This window comes from Megascapheus bottae, chromosome 20 (assembly GCF_031878675.1).
Source record: "Megascapheus bottae isolate mThoBot1 chromosome 20, mThoBot2.hap1, whole genome shotgun sequence".
NCBI classification, from domain to species: domain Eukaryota; kingdom Metazoa; phylum Chordata; class Mammalia; order Rodentia; family Geomyidae; genus Megascapheus; species Megascapheus bottae.
The window spans coordinates 1,365,573-1,386,293 of record NC_143528.1 but is presented as its reverse complement, the minus strand read 5'-3'; the positions used below and the strand labels follow the sequence as shown (position 1 = coordinate 1,386,293).

At 47.4% G+C, this 20,721-nt stretch overlaps 1 protein-coding gene across 2 annotated transcripts in view; it reads right to left on the bottom strand.

Moving 5' to 3' along the window:
• Ank1 (ankyrin 1) overlaps nucleotides 1-17,816 on the bottom strand; it is a 219,466-nt gene extending 201,650 nt beyond the window's left edge. The window contains exon 1 of one of the 2 annotated variants that reach the window (XM_090353872.1): nucleotides 17,619-17,816. In XM_090353872.1, coding sequence (XP_090209998.1) covers nucleotides 17,619-17,744 — 126 coding nt within the window. In that variant the 5' untranslated portion in view covers nucleotides 17,745-17,816. The remainder of the gene's footprint in view (nucleotides 1-17,618) is intronic. The other variant, XM_090353871.1, reaches the window with a different exon arrangement.
• Between the last annotated feature and the right edge of the window lie 2,905 nt (nucleotides 17,817-20,721).

The window sequence follows — 20,721 nt, the reverse complement described above, 5'->3', positions numbered from 1 at the left end:
TGAAGCAGTGCAGATGGGCACAGCCCTCTCTGCAGTACTGTGCTTGCTGCCGTTACACAATGAGCATGCTTCTAAGCAGAGCCAAAGCACAAAGTCCCTTTCCTTCCCTATTCCTCTTTCCATGTTGCAAATAATCTACCGTAAGAGCTGAGATTTCGCACCAGAGTACATAAAGAGTTGGCCCCAGAGACCTGGTTCCAGGGCTTGCTTAGCCACTAAAAATAGCTGTGTGACCTGCACAAGCAATTTTCTTTCTTCATGCAGCAGTTTCTCCAAGACAGGAATGGAGCATAGGATCCCCAAGGTCTCTTCCAAGATGTCAGGTCTGACCTGCAATTCCAGCTGCTCCTTAGCAGAATGATTATTTGAGCCCAGGAACTGGAGCCCAGCCTAGACAACATAGCAAGTAGACCCCATCACACCTCTATGTCCAGCTTTTTCCTAGTTAATGGAGATAAGAGTCTCATAGACCTAACTCCTCAGCCTGAGTAGCTAGGAGTACAAGTATAAGCTAATAAGCTTTTGTTTTTGTTTTTGTTTTGTTGTTGTTTGTTTTTGTCAGACCTAGGGCTTGAATTCAGGGCTTAAGCACTGTCTTTGGGCTTTTTCCGCAAGGCTAGTGCTCTGCCACTTGAGCCACAGAACCACTTCTGGCATTTTTATATGGATGTGGTACCGAGGACTCAAACCTGGGTCTTTGTGCATGCTAGGCCAGCACTCTACCACTAGGCCAAATTCCCAGCCCCCAATTTTTTAAACTATCTATTTCCAGTCTGGTGAGATGAAAGAATCCCAGAGAGGTGAAGTGCTTTGCCCATGGTCACCAGTTACTATCTGAGGGGTATTGAGACCAGCATCTTTAGTTCCTAATGGTCTAACGTTTCCATTTTAAGCCACTGGGCTCTCCCTCTTCTACCTGCCCCCTTCTCGCCCAATTCCATCTGTAACTCTGTCTATCTCTGTCCTGATTTTCTCTATATCCATATCTATGGGTTCTTTTTAGGGTAATACATGTCTTCCCTTTGCAACATAGTTTAGAAAGTGATATAAGTGGCAATGGTATTTTATCTCACAGTCTCACAGTCAAAGTAACTAGAGCAATCAAGCTTTAGGCTCAATGCTAAGTATATTTTTAATTTTCTTTAGCACCTCTACCCTTCCATTCTCCTTGTACACACTTTGTCCAGTGCTCACAATAGTGCTGGAAGCAATCGTTGCACTCCAGCTCTAGCTCTGACCTTGAAGGCTATTCAACCTTTCTGAGGTGAAAGCCACACCTGGAATGGTTGTCTCCACACACTGGCCCAGGCTGGGAGGCCAAGTAGACTCAAGGGGGTAGTGTGCTTGTCACACCTCTCCTTTTCTGGAGGGAGCAACAGATGACACCAGCTGGGCCTGGCTGTTTTCCTGCTGGAAGCTGGATACAGTTGGTAGACGAGGAAAACAGAATTCCGATCCACAATGTCCTACATATGCTACTGCCTGCTTGTTATAAAGCAGACTGTGGAGAGAGACAGTCCAAGGTCTCCCCAAGCTTTGTGTTCACTCAGGATATGAAATTCACTTGGCCTTCCAGAGCCATCCTCTCCTTCCCTGCCTATAGAGTTGTTGAGGGTCACTGGAACGATGCCACAGAAGGCATATGAGGATCATGGAATTCTGGCATCTAGGTTAGTGCCCAGGGTATGATTCTGCAGCTCTAGGGCTCTGGAATGCAGGTATCCAGAACTGGTCTTCTGGAGACATCGCCAGTGGGGAGGAGATGATCGTTACTTTCCTGGGACCATTCTCTCCTCGCCTGCTCCTGCCCTGTAGCCACTGGAGAAAATATAAAAGGTTTTCAGCACATAGGCTTCCAGGAACATCAGGAAGCAAAGCACTGAAGGGCAGACACTGAAATCCACAAACATTTCCAGAGCTGAGCATGGTGGTACATACCCAAATTCTAGCACTCAGATGGCAGGGGTGGTAGGATTGGGTTCAAGGCCAGCCTAAACTACACAGCAAAGCCCTATCTCAAAATGTGAAGGGTATTCAGCAATAGAAAGCTTGCACTTGCCTAGCATGCATAAGGCCCTAAGATTGATCCTTAGCAGAGGAAAAAATAAAGAAAAGGAAAAGGAAAAATAAAGTGGAAATTCTGGCTGAAACTCAGTAAGTAAAGCAGCTGGAATTTTGCCAAAAAAGAAAGATCACATTCACCTCTGCTATGTTTAGATAGGAAAACATCCCCCATGTTTAACATATGTCCCGTACGTTAAAGATGGAATCTCCAGGTGGGAGATGGTAGAACCATCAGGAAGTGGGGCCTGGTAGGAAGTCCTTAGTTCATTGGCAACATGACCATAAGGAGGATTTGGGGGTCCTAGTCCATTCCGTTGATCTCTTCTGCACGTGATGTGAGCAGTACGCTTTGCCGTACACTCCCCATCCCTCATCAAAGGCCCTTAGAGTAGTGACTTCACCTGATCATAGACTCCAACCTCAGAAGCCATGAGACAAAGAAGTCCTTTTCTTTTGGTAAGTTAGTTATCTCAGGTTTCATTTCAGTAACACAAAGTTTGACTAACACAACTTCTAAAAGTCAAGCATGCCAAGGAGTCTGTCAAACTGAATCATCTACACCTCAGAACGGCTAAGCTGCTGAGGAAAATAGATAGCTAGGCCCTCTTTCCCCCAGTAGAATCAGGGCTTCCATGTTCTTTCAGGGCCCAGAGGAAGAGGCTTCCTGGGCTTGTGACCTTGAAAGCAACTCAGTGATGGCCAGTCACCTTGCATTGCAAATTGCAAGTAGTCACACTCCTCCCTATGCTTTCCACCTCCCAGAGGTCACTCTTACAAATCTGGAAGCGAAAAGCACCTTGCCTCCTTAAAACAGAGCCACATAGTCACAGGGTGCTGATTACATAGGTTCAGTGGATAAGATGCAGTCTTCAAAGACAAACACCCAAGGTCTGAGGCCGTGAGATACTATCTCAAAAATAAACAAAATCGAAAAGGACTGGGATTACGGCTCAAGAGGTTCAAACCCCTGAGTTCAGACTCCAATATTGGAAGGGGGAAAATGGCCTGGTGCTGACATAGAGCAGCAGAATAGAAAAAAAAAACAGAAAACAAACCCTAGTGACCATCTCACTCAGCCTCCTTCAGGGAAGATACCACCTCTAAAGCCAGACTGGGGAGCTGCTTTAAGAGCAAGGGGGGTCTTACAGGTTGGCAAGGCAGATGTTGAAGTACAGAGAAGAAGCAACATGTATGAAGTGCCAGGCGAGAGGGCAGGGAAAGCATGATGACAATACCCCAGTACCAGGCAGCTGGTGAATATTCACAGCCAAGGAAGACTCTGATTACCCTTAATGGAACTTGTCAATTTGGGGGAGGGGGACGGAAGGGACTGTTTCTTTCTTTCCTTTTTTTTTTTTTGTCCATTGTGGGGCTTGAACTCTGGGCCCCGGGGCTGTCCCTGAGCTCTTGAGCTCAAGGCTACAGCCATACCCCCTGAGCCACTATGCCACTTCTGGTTTTCAGGTGGTTAATTGGAGATAAGAGTCTCATGGACTTTTGTGCCAGGGCTCACTTTGAACCTCTGTCCTCAGATCTCAGCCTCGTGAGTAGCTAGGATTACAGGTGCTTGCCATTGGTGTCCAGCTAAATTTTGTGTTTTTAAGAGTAGTTCTGAGGGCCAGAAGCATAGCCTAGTGGTAGAGTGTTCGCCTAGCATGCACAAAGCTCAGAAGCCCTTTAATGCAGATCTGTTCAAGCATAAAAGGCTATGTGACATGTATGATAACAAGAAGACAATGCATTTTTTAAAGGACAAGCTGACTTTGAAAGTAGATGGTTCAATGTAGTTCAATGCACTCACTCAGGAATTCTACAGTAGCACCATGGTTTCCACAACTTTGCCAAGCATCAACATCAGCACCATGTACTCCAGCTACCCTCAGCCAGAGGAGAGTCACTGACTGAATCCATCATGTCTGTCCCTGCTAGGGCACCGAAGGCTAGACGAGCTCTGGATCAGCTGTTCTCTGCCCCAGCACCATGTGATCAGTCTAGCACTGTCTTGTGTGCAGAACATTATCAATTGTAGACACTAACACAGCTCTTTGAATAGCACTAAAACGGAAAACCCACCACCTCTGTAAACTCAACACCACCTCACAGACACTTAAGTCCCTATAGTGTGGTTGTTTCCAATTCTTCACTTCAGTTAGAGTTGCTGACCGAGTTTAGATTCCTTAAATCATTTAGGAAACTGGCATCAGTACTAGATGAGGGCTCCTAACCTTGGAACTGACCTTGATGGCCCATGTCTCAAAAGGAGCTTGCTGTATTTAAATTATGTAAAAGGTGAAAATTTAGCCAAGTGAGCTCAGACTTGTACCTCTTATGTGTTATTTCTGGTTAAAAAGGAAAGCTTAAGTTATGTTTTTTGAAATCTTTATTTAGAGCTCAGGCATTTTCCCTGCCCCTATCCATTCCTACATATCCACAGCCATTGATGCTTGAATCCTGAATTTTGGGGTGTCACTCTGGAACAGGAGGCGGGTAGGAGTAGAAACTAAGGCATTAGACCTGGCATTTATTGAGTCCAAGTATTTGGCACATAGTACATCATTTATTCCTTCCAATAGCACTGCATGGCTTCCTGGCAGGTGTTATTCTCTTTGCCTTATACATGGGCAAAATGAATTTCAGAAAATAAAGGAGAAATTTGTCCAATGTTACCTGGCCCCATCTTATAGCCACTTCTTTTCATGACAGTCAAACTGACCTATGGCCAAAGGCTGGTGGCACATTCCTGTGATCCTCAGCTGCTATTTAGGCAGCTGAGAGCTGAGGATCACAGTCCAAAACCACCCCAACTAGAAAAGACCATGTGCCTTTTATCTCCAATAAACTACTCAGAAAAAGCTAGAAGTGGTGCTGTGGCTCAAGTGGTAGCATTAGACCTGAATAAAAGCAGCTCAGGATCAGTACCCAGGCCCTAAATTCAAGCCCCAGGATCACCTGCCCCCACCACACCCCCCCCCAAAAAAAGTAGCATCCAGGGTCAGGCGCCAATGGTTCATGCCTGTAATCATAGCTACTCATATCCAGGAGGCTGGGATCTGAGGATTGTAGTTCAAAGACAGACTGAGCAGGAAAAAAAAAAATCCAAGAAACTCATACCTCTAACCATCAACTGTGGCTCAAATGGTAGAGTATGAGCCTTGAGCAAAACAACTCAGGGACAGCACCTAGTTCCTGAGTTCAAGCCCCGGAATTAGCACACACAAAAAAGGTGACCTGTAGATATACATTGAAGTTCTTCTGATTTTCTTATTTACCTCCACTTGAACGTATTGGAATAGCATGGGAATTGAAATCTTACCTTGTCTCAGACTTGGATTTAGTGTTTGAGTTCTGATGATGGAATAAGTATTAGTGTTTGAGGCTAAGGGTTCAGCGTGCAGTGAGGTCTACATGCAATCTAAAGACATGAGAATACTCAGAGCTCTGTCCACCACTGTACATGGGAAGAAGAGAGGTAAGCTATGGTTGAATTGGGAAGACTGGGAATCAGGCTAAAACCTAAACTTAGTCTAAAGACAATTAGAAAGACATATAAGGATTTGAAGGAGGAAATATCAAGATGTGATTTACAGGAAGATGGGCCAAAATGTTTACCTATCTCTTCTTGAGTTGCATTATGCTAAATAAAATCCCTTTTTCTCTTCTTTCCACTACTCCCATCTGTGTAACAGACTCACTGTATTGGCCAAGACAGATTCTTAGGACTCTCACAATTGAGTCTTTTCCCTAAACTCCAGTAATAAGATGATCAGGGTCTCTATGGAAAACTAAAATTACACAAAAGGAGACATCATCACAGACATACCAAAGGGCTAGGCAGAGAATGATGTGACATTGTCACATTTGTGCCAATACTGAACACTGAGTCAACCAAAATTACTTTATATTTCTATTAGATATCTGAATGGTATATAATTGTGTGTAGAACTGTGTGCATAATTGTGTGTAGAACTGAGGTGGAAAGTGGGTTGATGAAAGAAAGCTATATCTTCTTCCTCCATAAGGAGACTTCAAGGTAAGACCCAAAACAGAAAATTCCAGAAGGAGCAATAAGTAGATATGAGTGATGGAGTTAAATGTCCAACTCAGTGTTTGTCCAGGGGAGAGGGCAGTGAGGAGGCAGATGGGAGAAAAACTGATATTTTTCACCACCAGGGTTGTATAATTGTCTCTTCAATTTCATGCATGTATATCTAAGGCTATATAAAATTTGGAGGGAAAATGGAATTAGGATAATAAAAAAATTGCCATGACCTCTGGGTCATGAGAAAAATGATACTGAAAGCTAGGCATTTGTAATCCCAGATGCAGGGAAAGCTGAGTTGGGGCAGGGAGAGAAGTAGAGCTCATGAGTTCATGACAACTTGGTAGGATCCATACCCTGACCTTCCCAAATAAATTATCCTGACATTAAAAATAAAAAAGATTTGCATTTTTGGAAGATCACCTTGGCTGTAGAATGGAATTTTAGGCCCAACACCCATTTTCAAGTTGGTGAACAATAAATGGTTTCACATGCCAAGACCCAACTGCCAGACTCTTTAGGACCACAGTCCAACTCCACTTTGAGCCAGGACATTCTGTTACCTACTTGGCTCTGCTGTACATCACCTTGGACTTCTTATTTGGGGTGCGATGTCATTTATAAACCCCAGCTTTCTTCTCCAGAATACTGGACTCTGATAAGCACAGCATTCTCTGTCTTCTCTGTTTCTTACTATATATCAATCATTTAATTGTTTATGTTTAACCACCATTGCATGATTATGGAAAAGAACTGAAAAGAAAATGGAATCCCTTAGAAACACATACAACAAAGATAACTGCTGTAGTGATGGAACATGGTGGTGATTGCCGGGGATCCCAGCACTTGAGGTTGAAACTGACCGATCACAATGCAAGATCAAAGCCAGCCAGCAGTACACAGCAAGACCCTCTCTCAAAAAAAAAAAAAAAAACACTGCAAACAAACATTTCGTGTACAGTATTTTCCTATGTCATTACATGTTACACTGGCCCTCTGACCCTCTGTTTTTCTGAGCAATCCAGTTTATATGATTTAAACAATTTTATATTATATCCACTTAACATCAACTTTTTTTTTTGCCAGTTCTGGGCTTAAGCTCAGGGCCAGAGAACTGTCCTTGGATTTTTCTCAAGGCTAGAACTCTATCACTTGAGCACTCAGCATCACTTCTGGCTTTTTCTAAGAATGTGGTACCAAGGAATCGAACCCAGGTCTTTGTGCATGCTAGGCAAGCACTCTACCACTAGGCCAAACTCCAGGCCAACATCAACTTTATATTAGAAACATAAAACACATTTTTTTAAACATAAAGCCAGGTGCCATGAAGCACACCTTTAGTGTCAGCTACTCAGGAGACGGAAGTAAGAGGATCACTTAGGCCCACCAGTGTAAAGCCAGCTTGGGCAACAGAGTGAGACCTATCCCCCTAAAAAGTCATCAGTGAATGAACAGCATGTCACCAAATGGGTGATGATATCAAAGCCTCTTCTTTAAAAGTAAGTTGGCCCTTCTCCCTTCAGTCTCATTCAGGCTAGTACGCTTGCTCTCCCTCAGGTCTGAACATCCACTAGTCAGATTCTGAATTCTTTGATGCACATCTGTTTTGCTGTGTACCTGTGCCATAGTTAAACCTGTTTTATTCCAGAGAGTGCAGAATGGAACCAATTGCTAGTTCCTCTGACCACAAGGCTGGCAGCAACCCACCCCAGGTGTTAAAGCATATTCTCCATAGCTGTTTTCCCTATCAGCTGAGAGCCCCCTAAAAGGAGTCTTCAGTTTCTTTCTAACCTGTTCTCCCTCCTCTTTCTCAGCACAATAAAAGGCAGTACAAAGTAACCACTGATCACAAAGTTCAAAGTGAGCTCCCATTTACACTGAGTCACATGTGTGCGCACATGCACGCACACAGACAGGCAGGCACACACACACACATGCACATGCCACATGCTTACATATAGAAATACGTAAGTGGGCTGGGAATTTGGCCTAGTGGTAGAGTGCTTGCCTAGCATGCACAAAGCCCTGGGTTCGATTTCTGGGTACTACATACATAGAAAAGCAGGAAGTAGTACTGTGGCTCAAGTAGGAGAGCACTAGCCTTGAGATGAAGAGCTTAGGGACAGTGCTCAGGACCTGAGTTCAAGCCCCATGACTGGCAAAAAAACAAAGAAAGAAAAAGAGGTGGGGGGGGGAAAGGAAGGAAGGAAGGAAGGGAGGGAGGGAGGAAGGGAGAGAGGGAGAGAGGGAAGGAGGGAGGGAGGGAGGGAGGGAGGAAGGAAGGAAGGAAGGAAGGAAGGAAGGAAGGAAGGAAGAAAGGGTGGGAAAGAAAAAAGAAATGCATAACCAAATATGCTCACCTATGTCAAAGGGAACTTCAGCATCACCCTGGATATTGTCACCATCCTTTATCATGCAAATAGGCCAATTCTACCACCCTGATGGTTCTCCACTTGTCACTTGGCTCTCCCTCTAGTATCCCTTCCACACAGCCCAGGCCAGCTTGACTATCATTGTTTTCTACACCCTGATCACCACAGGCCCCCACCTTCCTCATTTCTCCACTGAACATGGGCTAACCTTTTCACCTGAGACTTCCCCTTCACCTCTGCACCATCTGCTTCCTTCAGCCTGCTCTCCAAACTCTTGAGTATAAATCCCACAGAATCCCAACCTAGCTTTCTTTAAACAAAGGAAAAAAAAAAAGAATGTGCTATTACTGGGGCTTGAACTCATGGCTTAGGCTCTGTCCCCTACCTTTTTTATTCAAGGCAAGTAGTCTACCATCTTTTTGTGGGTTAACTGAAGATAAGAATCTCATGGACTTTCCTCCCCAGGCTGGCTTCAAACCAGGATCTTCATGTCTTAGCCTCCTGAGTAAGTAGGGTTACAGACCTAAGTCATAGGCTCTCAGCTTCCAATCCGGCATCACACCATAGGCTACTCCCTGAACTCACAATCCTGTTACCCCCTACGTGGACCTCCCTCACACTCTAGAAGCCACCCTTATGGACATCAGGAAGCCTTACAGGCCCAAGCCAGGTTATGTGGTCAGGCTCACTCCTTTTATTATCCAGACAACTCAGTAAGCTATAGTCATCCCTCTAACTGCCCATTTCTTTGGGAGAACTGGATATGGAATAAAAAGTAGATAACAGTGTCCTGCTCACTCTCATTTCTTTATCCCAGAGTTGCAACTTCCTTTATTCTAGCCATATTTCACCCACTCATTGTTGTAGGCCTCTCGGAACAGATAACCAACTCAATTTGGTCTACAGAGGTTTCATCCTATAGAACACACACACACACACACACACACACACACACACACACACAGGTTCTGATACAAGCAAAGTGGGTTGGCTGCTGGGACCATTTTTCTCTCAACTTTCCTCGTAGACCCAAGGCCTCCCCTTCCTGTTCACAATTAATTAAAAGCCATAGCTAGAGCAAGTCCATATTACAGCGCCTCCACTCCTCTACCAGCAAAGCTTCCTCAATCATCCCACCTCTCTTACTGGGGCCTCTGCTCCTTGGCTGTATTCCTCAGCTTGGACATGTGGAAATGATCCATACCACCTGCCTGCTCAAGGGTAGGCAAAGAATCCATAGGAATCAAGAGCGGACAGGAGAGCTCCCCTACCACAGCTGGGTTTGGCTCAAATCTATCCATCCCCAATACACCAACAGCTACTCTGACTCCTAGGTGTTCAAGTCACCCAGGATTTTAAGGCAACGCCCATCTCAGAAACTGACTCAAAGCGATGCATCCAATGTAGACGCAAATGTCTTAGAGATCACTGAAAAATGTTGTCACTCTGAATTTATGAGTATAGTAATCACATCAATACTAATTTGGAAAAATGTGGATTGTACTGTAGAAAGAAACCCCTCTGACAGGTTGGAGGAAAAGAAGCATTTTGTGAGACAGATTAATCAGAAGGAAAGCAGATAATACCTCAGATTCAATCAAACCTCCATTCTTCCTGGACTCTTGCAGTAACCCAAGCACCCAAACAATCTCTGCAGTTGCTGCTCTTGAAACATGTGGAGGAGCCTGAAGATACCCGATTCCTACTACCCAAAGAGGCATCTAGATTGTGCTGTGATCTCAATTGTCCTTTTTCCACTCAAATCTGGCACTGTCCCACTTAAGCCATAGCATCGCTTCTGGGTTTTCACTGGTTAGTCAGAAATAAGAGTCTTGTGAGCCAACACTGGTGGCTTATGCCTGTAAGCCTAGCTTCTCAGGAGGCTGAGATCTGAGGATCACGGTTCAAAACCAGCCTGGGCAGGAAAGTCCTAGGTGACTTTTTTTTTTGTGGGTCACTTGGCCTAGACACTGTCCCTGAGCTCTTCAGGTCAAGGCTACCACCCTACCCCTGGGCCTGGGTGTTGTCCCTGAGCTCTTCAGCTCAAGGCTACCATCCTACCCTTGAGCCAAGCCTCACTTTTTGTTTTCTAGAAGTTAATTGGAGATAAAAGTCTCAGGTCCTTTTGTGCCTGGGCTGGCTTTGAACCTTGATCCTCAGATCTCCGCCTCCTGAGTAGCTAGGAGCCACCACACCAGGCCTGTGTGACTTTTATATCCAATTAACCACCAAAAAAACCAGTGGTGCTGTGGCTCAAGTGGTACAGTGCTAGCTTGAGAGCTGAAGAGCTCAGGGACAGTACCCAGGCCCAGAGTTCAAGCCTCACTACCAAAACAAGAAAAGAAAAAAGAACACCCTGAGCATGAGCTCAGACCAGGATGGGTGTGAAATTCAGCACTGGGATCAGCAAACAAGACCATGGAGTATTTGTGGGACACTGCAGGCTTCTAAAGGCAATCTCCATTGAAAGCATAGAGGGCTGCCTTGCAGCCCTCAAATGGATAAGAAGACAATTCTAAGTATCACCTTGGCAAGAAGACATCTTCTTTAGGGAGAAGCATCTGGTCATACTGAAAGGAAGTGAGGAAAGAAGAAAATTGGCTGGCCATGAACTCTGCTTTAGCTTTAAGTATCTGTAATGCAAGTTTTCATTTCTTGGACAATAGCTTGTGCTTTGGGCTTCTAAGAGCCACAGTATCCCTCAGAAAATTAAACCTGTAATACCACATCCCATTCTCTCAATGATATTCTACGTCTATGGACATACAGGAACAGGACTCTCAAAAAAATTAAGTGAGGGTAGAGATGGTATACCATCTATCACTGGAGCCACAACTCTACGTTCAGCTTTCTGGTGGCCAAATGGACATAGGAGTCTGACAAACACTCCTGCCCAGACTGGCTTTGAAGCACGATCTTCAGATCTCCACCTCCTTAGCAGTTAAGATTATATGTGTGAGCCACTGGCACCCAGCAGAACCTTTTGTTGTTACTTGTTTGGTATACAACTACAAATACCATGCCAGACGTTAACAAAGCTTGAAAATATCCCAACTCATCTCAAAGTGATAGTCTGGACCTGCATAATCTGCTATAATAAACCCTAGTCAAATAGGAGCTTCATTTCTTTCCTGAAAAATGAAATGAAGATATGATTTAAAGTATCCGTTTCTCATTTGCCAGTACTGAAATAATAATGTGCTAGTCTTCCCTGATGAGCACTGAGATTTCACAATTCCAGCGCAAGGCTGGGCCTGAGTTTGAACATACAGTTTATCAGAAACAATAATTTAATTAACATACATTGTGCCAGGGAGGGTAGGCACGTTTCCATCACTAGAGCAAACACCTGAGGTAATCAACTTACATAAAAGGAAAGGTTCACCTGGGCTCAGTTTTGGAAGTTTCCAAACAATCTGTGATTGGTCAAAACTGCTGCTTTTGTCATGTGCCAGTGGCTCATACCCAGCTACTCAAGAGGCAGAGATCTGAGGATTATGGTTCAAAGCCAGCCCTAGCAGGAAAGTTTCCAACAAACTACTCAGAAAAACCTTGCCCACAAAGAGGCTTGGAGATAGTACCAGGCCCTGAGTTCAAGCCCCCAGTCTGGCAAAAAGTAAAATAAAACAAAACTGCTTTTAGGACTGTGGGGCATCTAAAGGAAGAGCACTTGAGAGAACAAAGCTACTCACCTCATGACCAAGACATAAAAGAGAAAGAAAAAGGGATGTGTTACTAAGTGACAGTCCTCTTGAAGGACACATATCCAGTGACTTGAAGACTTCCCACCAAGCCCAAGTTTTATCACACATCAGTAGCATCTGTCCATAGGCCTTTGGGAGACATTCCAGGTCTAAGAGAGCAACCATCACACTGCAAACTGCAATCCCTAATAGGCACAATTACTATACATTAATTAAAAAGAAAAAAAAATAGCCTGTTGTCAGTGGCTCGTGCCTGGAATCTTAGCTAGTCAGAAGGCTGAGATCTGGGGATTTCTGTTTGAAGCAAGCCAAGACAGGAAAGTCTATGGGACTCTTATCTCTAATTAGCCACCAAAAAAGCCAAAACTAGAGCTAATGGATAGTACCCAGACCCCGAGTTCAAGTATTGGCACAAAAAGAAATAAGAAAAAGAAAACTAAACTGTTAGGCCAGGTGCTGGTGGCTCATGCCTATATAATCCTAGCTACTCAGGAGGGTGAGATCTGAGGATAGAGGTTCAAAGCCAGTCTGGGCACGGAAGTCTGTGAGAATCTTATCTCTAACTAACCACCAGAAAAACTGGTGGCCACAGAAGCAGTACTGTGGCTCAAGTGGTAGCGTGATAGCCTTGAGCTCAGGGACCACACCCAGGCCCAGAGTAAGCCCCATGACCAAAAAAAGAAAAAGAAAATTAAACTCTTATAATGAGATTACAAAAGCAAAATTAGTGAGCAAGGAGCTTTTGCTGGGGGGCCTGGGCCTGGTTAGTGGTCCTCATTCTGAGTTCTGAATCTCAGCTGCTGACCCTCCTGTTTTGAGGGCTAGCTGGGAGGATGTAATGTCATCAAGCCGTTTAGTACTGGACAAAACTGACAGTGTAGCATCACTATCCTGGAGATCTTGTCTAGCTTTTGGTTAAGAAGTGACAGGAGCTCCTAGGAAGCAGTCCCCACCCCCCTCCAACCTCTGCAGCCTAGAAGGAGGAGCTGGTGTAACATTGGGCAGGAATCAGCTATTCCTTGTCTTTCCTCCATTGCCAGAGCCTCCCAGATCTTGAGAACAGAGCCTACTTTCATTTATTAGGCTCTCCAGGTACTAAAATTAGAAGAAACGTCAAAGCAGGGTTACCCACATTGTGGTATATTTTACAACTAATAAATTAACACTGTTAATAATTTACACACAGTGCAGCATAATTATGTAATTCAAGGACTAGAGGCTTTATATACAAATATCAGTAATATATTAGTGAGATCTATGATTTAGCATCAGACCCTAGGTTTAAAGATGTGGTGAACATCACTCTATCAATCTTGCCATTTAGCTCTTGCCCTGAATTTGTAAACTAACTTGGAGAAATGGAGTCTGAATTTGAGACACTCACAAATGGGGGTCATGGGTCAGCATGATTACTGCTTCACGCACTGCCTCAACCTTCCCACTCCCCACTTTCCATCCTTCCAACTACCTGGACATAACTAACCCAGTCTCAGGCAGACTTCTCCCAAATCTCCTCTGCAGTTGCAATTACTAGATCAACCAGACTCTACTGCAGTCCAGAAGCAGGGCCTCCTCAGGCTGTGAAAGAAAAGGGATGAGGGCTCTGTAATGCCTGCTGCATAGCCCAGAAAGGCTGGCTGAACTTCCTGCATGGCCTGGTGATGAGGGTTACATGCTCTCTTGCCTGGACTTTTTCTTCTTCTCTTCCTGCACCTTTCTTCTACTCCCCCTACTTATAAATCCTTGGCTCCTTAGAGCCCTGTGCAAATACTGTTGCTTTAAACTGCTAAAACCACTTGACAGGGCAGCAGAGACCCTGCAAAGAAATGAACTACATTCTCAGTGGTAGAAATCATTGCACCAAAAGATTAGATATTCCTATTGCCTGCCTGCAAATTGCTACTGCTTTGTAAATGATTCGGGGGGGGGGGGAGTGTTTTGAGTCCCTTCAGAGGCCCCTAAAAGCTATTCAAAGGATTTACTTTGCACCGCAACACCAAGACATATCTAGATAAGCATAAATATCACATTAGTTCACTTACCCCCCAAATATCTATTGCTCCCTCTTTCTGTGTCAAGCACTGAGCCAGGCACTGGAGCACGCAGCTATGCACAGAAAGTGAAATGATCTACCCTTCACATCAGAGGATGAAGTTAGCAGACAGAAGGAGACACAAGGACAGAGCTCTATTCCAGGTTATACACAAGTAGTAGCCTTAGTATCTCGTAAGTCAGACTGGGATATTAGCCCCCTTCTGTCCACATCTGTCTCCCATTCCTGCACCCACTACTGCTTCCTTAAATTCCAGTCCTCCTCCACCCTCTCACTCACTTTCCCTGTAAACCTTCCTACCTGCCTCTCCTCTAAACCTCTGTTCTGTATAAACATAAAAAGTACACAGACTCTCATGCCCAAGGCTTTCTTAGCCTATGGAAAGCTTTTATTCTTAATGTAAATGCTAGCTCTACACATTCCTTGCCATTTGCTTATTTCCAATGACACTTTAGAAGGGGATGTCTCATAAATGCTAGGATTTATTAAATAACACACACACACACACAAGCTGCAGTTACAAACAGCAAATTCCTGACACAGACATGTACTATCCAAAGATAAAGCTGAATGAAGCTGGACAAGGAAGCAGGTGCTTTCAGAGCTTGGGTTCAGCCCAGTCCCCTGTGTTGAGGTTTCTATCTGTGTCAGTGCGTCACAACATCAGCTTCCTCCATCCCCCCCAGCACCCCTTAGCAAGCGCCTTCCCACACATCACCACCAACTGTAAAAACTGCAACCTCCCTTACAGTTACAACCACAGTTTCTTCTACAAATGAGAGGGGTGCAGTTCTGCTCAGTTCTGGTTACTTACGCAGGTTATCCATGAGATAAGCACCTTGCCTTCTAGTAAGTTCAGAAGGTCCTTGGCTCAGCCACATATTCATATGAATTGCCAGTTCCCTGAATAAAAATGCAGGTTCTGCCCGCAGCAAGTTCTTCCTTCATGCTGGTAGAAAACTAGGAGACTGGTGCCACAGCTTCCCTGTGGTCAGTGTGCTCAACTGTAAAGATCTCAGCTGCTTGATTTTCTTACTCTCTGCCTTTACCAATTACTTCAGTGGTGGAAATGGATCTTAGATTTTACCTTAGATGAACCATCAAGTTATTATCCAGACCTCAGTTTATCCAGTCCTGCATTTTTCTAAGTGGTCCTTTGGAGCTAGGAAGGTACCTAGCTAATAAAGCATGTACAAGGCTGGGGGTTCAATCCTAGCTTTAGAAAAAAATAAAGTGTTCCTTTCTGTATTGCTCTGATTTCTTCACCTTTCTTTAAGGCTTCCTCCTTGCAAGTTTATATCTTGCTATAAATTCTAACTATTATATGACATGACTGTCAAAACCATACTAATGGATCAGAGAACTTACATCACTCTGAAACACCAACGAAGCATTCCTACACCACACCCATCACATATTCCATTCAAAGAATAGGTGCTAAGAGATTTCATCTTTTTATCACTGTGGGTTAAGATTTCCTATGCTTGTATCAATTACAACACTCAGGATACTGCGTAAAATCGTGAAAATCTGTATGGAAGATTTCTGAGTGCTTACTGACGCAGTATGCTGCGACCCGCTACTAAAACAAAACAATACAATTTGACATGAGGTGACTATATTACCATGTAGCAATTGTTTAAATGAATAAAGTTTACCAAGAACATACAGATAAAGAGCAGAGACATAAAAAGAATATCGAAACTGCTATTTTTTGTATGTTTGCATTATAAGCAGTCAGGATTCAGAGTTCTATGACAGGACATTGCATAGTATGTTATCAAAGAGAAGAGAGCAGAATTTTGTTTTGACAATTGCTCAAAACATCATCTATACTATCAAGATCATCAAGGAGGAAGTTGGAAGCATAGAAACATCTAACAAGTTTCATAGAGAGCTGCCTTTCTCTAAACGCAAGCTGGGAATGGAACTGGAGAAGAGCGCTCCTTCTCCATGAGTTTACATTGCTGCCAAGAAAGTGGGAGAGCCCCCATCCCTATAGCCAGATCTTCTCTGCCTGACCACGGATGGCTTCTGGAATTTCACACTCCAGCAGGCAATCAGATGGGATTCTCCCTGGAAGAAGTACCAACTCAAGCTCTGATTCATGTTGGTTTGGGGAAGGCCTCTTTTCAATCTTGCTCAAGAAGTGATGCCCTGGTGAAACTACTATTTATACACAAGAGCAATCAAGAGGCTAGGTTGGGGATGTGTTTAACTGATATGCACAAAACCCTGGGTTCCATACCAGCACTGGGGAACAGAGGAAGGCTTCTGTATTTTGAATGGGTATAAGGAAGTCTCAAACGCTGGTTACTTCTGTTCTAATCCTGGAGCATCTCTCCCTCTGGCGTCTCATCTCTAGGAAAAGGCTGGACCTGCTTGTGAATCAACTGAAATCAACAGAGCCCATTCCACATACTGTGCTGTCAGCATCAGGCTCCAAAGTTCCTTTTCAGAATGAGATAATTTGGGCGGGAGGGGATACATTCCTTCACAACCAAGAGCAGAGCCTCTGCCCTGGAGGCACCCAAGTCTAAATCTCTGGTCAGGAGACCTGACAGGCGGTTGCTACACCGCAACTTCTTCAGATTAAAATGGCTCTCTGACACCCAAGTGTAGCTTTACATTCTACTGCAAGAATTCCTTGCATGTACCTGCTACTCTGGCCCACAAGACTTTGAGCCCTCCAGGCTGGCGCCATGGTTTTCTGTAAGAAGGCAGTGTTTCTGGTTCAAATGGTCCTAGACATACTGCCTGCATCAGGAGCAAGAAGACCCCAGGCTCAGAAAGGAACGGCTGAATCAGCAGCAGCTGCTTTGGTGGGGGGTCCCTGGCTCACTGGGGGAGGGGGGGGCACAATGAGTCTTGCCTTACAACCTGCCACTAAAAAGGCTGCCCGGAGCCCTTTTCTGCCTTTTTAAGCCTTTGGGCCAAACTGGAATGGCTGGGCACCTGGCTTCCAGAGGCGTTTCCTCTCTGTGCCATCAGTTGCTCATCACTACCCTCAGCGGCTCATCTCAGTGACCCCCAACATCAGATAAAAACGCTGTCCAGTGCCTGGGGCTGGGCGCGCCGGCAGCGGCTGGGGAAGGAGGGAGAAGGGCAGGAGCCCCGGGGACGAGTCTGGGGTTGGAGGAGGGCGGCCAGATAGAGCTGCCCGGGAGCCCGCTCCGAAGAGGCACGCAGCCCACCCTCCCTCCCCCGGCCCCGAGGGCCTCCGGGCGAGCGAGGCCGCAAAAGTTGTCCTGCCCGCGCGGCCCGGGCTCCTTCCTGCTCCGGGTGCCGAAGGGGCCGGCGGCCGGCGGCGCCCCGCGCGCCTCCCGCGCCCCGCGCGCCTCCCGCGCCGAGCCCTCCGGCGCGTCCCGGCCCGCAGCACCGCTTACCTTCTTCTTTCGGTCACGGGAGCGGTTCCTCCGTTTCCTGTTGGATTCCTCCTTCTCCTTCTGCTCCTGGAGGGCCTGCGCCTCGATGTCTTTGATTTTCTTCAGCTGTTTAGCCGCCTGAGCCATGGCGGGTCGCGGCGCCCGGGTCCCCGCCTCCCGGACCCCTCACTCCGGGTGACCCAGGTGGCGGCGACGGCCCCGGGAGAAGGGCCGGCGGGAGTCTCCGCTCCGCAGAGGGGGGGAAGCCGGCTCCCGCCGCGGGCAGGAGGCTGCGGGCTCGGGCAGCGGCGAGGCGCACGGAGGGCGAGGCGAGCCCCCCGCGGCTGCCCCGCGGCCCCCGGATGGCGCCTCCCGCCGCGGCCGGAGCTCGCGAGCCGGTGCCCCGGACGGGCTCTGGGCACGGCCCGCCGCCTCCCGGCTCCGGCGGCCCCTCCTGCGGCGGCGGCGGCGGCGGCGGCGGCGGCGGCGGAGGCGCGGGGGGCGGGGGCGGGGAGGCGGCCCGTACTGCGGCGAGCGGCGGGCGGCCCGGGAGGGGCGGGCGCGGGCACTTCTCGCCGGAGGGCGCGGGGGGCCGCTCGCTGTCCGGGCCCGGCCGGCGCGGCCAAGCCGGGATGCTGGGCGCCCTCCCGCACGACTGCGGGGCGCGGGCCGGCCGGGGCTGCTCCCCACTGCAGTGCTCTCGCCGTCGGGTCGCGGGAACAATGCCGGGCCGCTCTACTCCGAGCTACGCGGGCAGCGCGGCGGCCCCCGCTGCGGGCAGCGGCTCCGCGCCACGGGGCGAGGGGAGGCTGCGGCGCGCGGCGGGCCCCGAGCCCGGGCCATCTTGCGGATCAGCCAGGCTGCCGGCGGCCGCCAAAGCACCACCAGCGCGGCGCCCCGAGCCCGGCCAGGCGGGGGCGAGGGCGGGGACGGGAGCGGGCGCCGGGGCGCCGGCGCCGACCCTGGGCCGCAGCCCCGCCGAGGGCGCCCGGGAAGGCGTGCGCGCGGCTCCCCGGCCGCTCGTTCAAGGCTTGATGTGTCCCCATCAGACCCTGTGGGCCTCTCATCTGCATATTTACCAATTCTAGGCAGAAAATGTGTCCAGCACGTAGGACGCCTTTGCCTTTCCCTCTGACGGCCGTGGAGCTGGGGCTCGGCACCGGAGACCCCCGCCCCATTACCCACGCTGACGCAGCCCTCCCCCCTGCGCTCCCGCACGCGGGCTCGGCCGGCGGCGCGGCTCACGCGGCCCCGAGCAGGCTGCACGCGGGGGGCGCGGCCGCAGCCCACCGCACACCCTCACCGCAGCCCGCGCCCCCGCGGCGGGTCTGCAGCCCCGCTTCCCTGCCCATGGGACGCGGTCCTTCCTCCGCTACGGCGAGGGTTTGGGGAAACCGTGCCTAACACGTGGAGAAGTTAGTGTGAAATAGCCTGCTTCTTTCTGTCCCACACCCAGCTGAGGGCTCGGTGTGGACATTTCGGGGGGGCCCCAGAGGACAGGAGGGGAAGGAGCAGCCGGTGACGCCGCGGGGGGGGGAGGGTGGCGCTGGGGACTGTGAGCTGCACCCCCCTCCCGCGACCTGTGCTGTGCTAACTCGGGGAGTAGCTGCATCTCACAGTCCTGGGGCCTTCCCTCCACGCCTCTCCCCCCATCACCTGACAACCTATGCTCCTGTCCCCTAGCAGTGGCCGCTGATAAGATGTTGGCTGAAGCCTTGGCCTGAACGAATCTGCTCTTCCCCTAGATCTCCTTCTAACAGAGTCATGGAGCACAGCCCCCGTATGCAATTTCAATGTTCAAGTAGCCACAATTTGTCAAAATGAAAGAAGCAGGCAAAACTAAGTTTTAGTTCTATTTTTAACTCAATACTTTTGAAATGGTAGAAGGTGCTCCTAAGCCCTCAGAATTGGCTGTATTTTGCATTTACAGCATATGTAATTTCACAAGGCACATTTTAATTGCATAACAGTCAACCAGTCTACCGGACAACCGTTCACCCCTGGCCCAGGCAGTAGTCTGCCTGCCCACAGTGCACACACACACACACACACACACACACACACACAGTGCTTTGTCCCCATCACAGACCTCTTCTCTGAGCAGCTCAGTCTAGCTAACTACAACATGCTTATAAGATCTTGATTGGTCTCCATTACCCAAGAGCCATAGATAGACATTGTCTTCCTTATCACACCATCTGCACTTTCCTTCTGTACCCTTGCCCCAAGAATATGTCTACATTACTGTGGGGGATTGGGTTGACACCCGTTTCCCCCACCAGACTTCAAGCCCCAAGAGGGAAGGGGTGGACAGTGTCTGGTTTTGTGCATCATTGCAATGTCAGCACCTTGGACAGCTCCTGACACTTGTAAGGCTCTCAAACGGAAAATTGCTTTAGAAATCAAGTTTTTTACTTTGTCTTCTTTTGTTTTAGAGGACTGTTTGCAGTTATTTCATTTTTTTCTTTCCTTCCCCCCCCTTTGTCTTTTCCCCTGTTGTCACTTTTTTTTGTACCCTTTGTCTTGTATATACATTTATCTGATTTGGGTATAGTGAGGCAAAGGACAAAGAGTGAGTCAATGCAACAGGGTATCATAAGACACTATGTTGAAAATGAATTTTACAACTGAGGGGGGGCAGCTGGGTGGAGGGGAAATGGGAGAAAATAAGGGCGGGCTAACAATGTCCAACAAGAATTTTACTTGTTTCCTTATTTATTAAATGATAGCCCCTCTGTATATCACCTTTACACCAAAATGTAAAAACATAATAATGATAAAGAAGAAGAAGAAGAAAAGGCTGGGAGTGTAACCTAATGGTAGAGTGCTTGCCTAACATACACAAAGTCCTGAGTTGGATTCCTCAGTACAACATACACAGAAAAAGCCAGAAGTGATGCTATGGCTCAAGTGGTAGAGAAAGCCAAAGGACCGTGCCCAGACCCTGAGTTCAAGGCCCTGGAATGACAAGACAAGAAAAAAAAAAAGAAATCAACTCTACTGTGTACTGACTTAAGTAAGCAAAAATAAAAATGGCTTCCCCTCCACTACAGCAACAGGGACACTGTTAAGTGACAGCTAGTAAGTAGAGGATCACAATGTGAAGCCATAACAGTGCAACTGC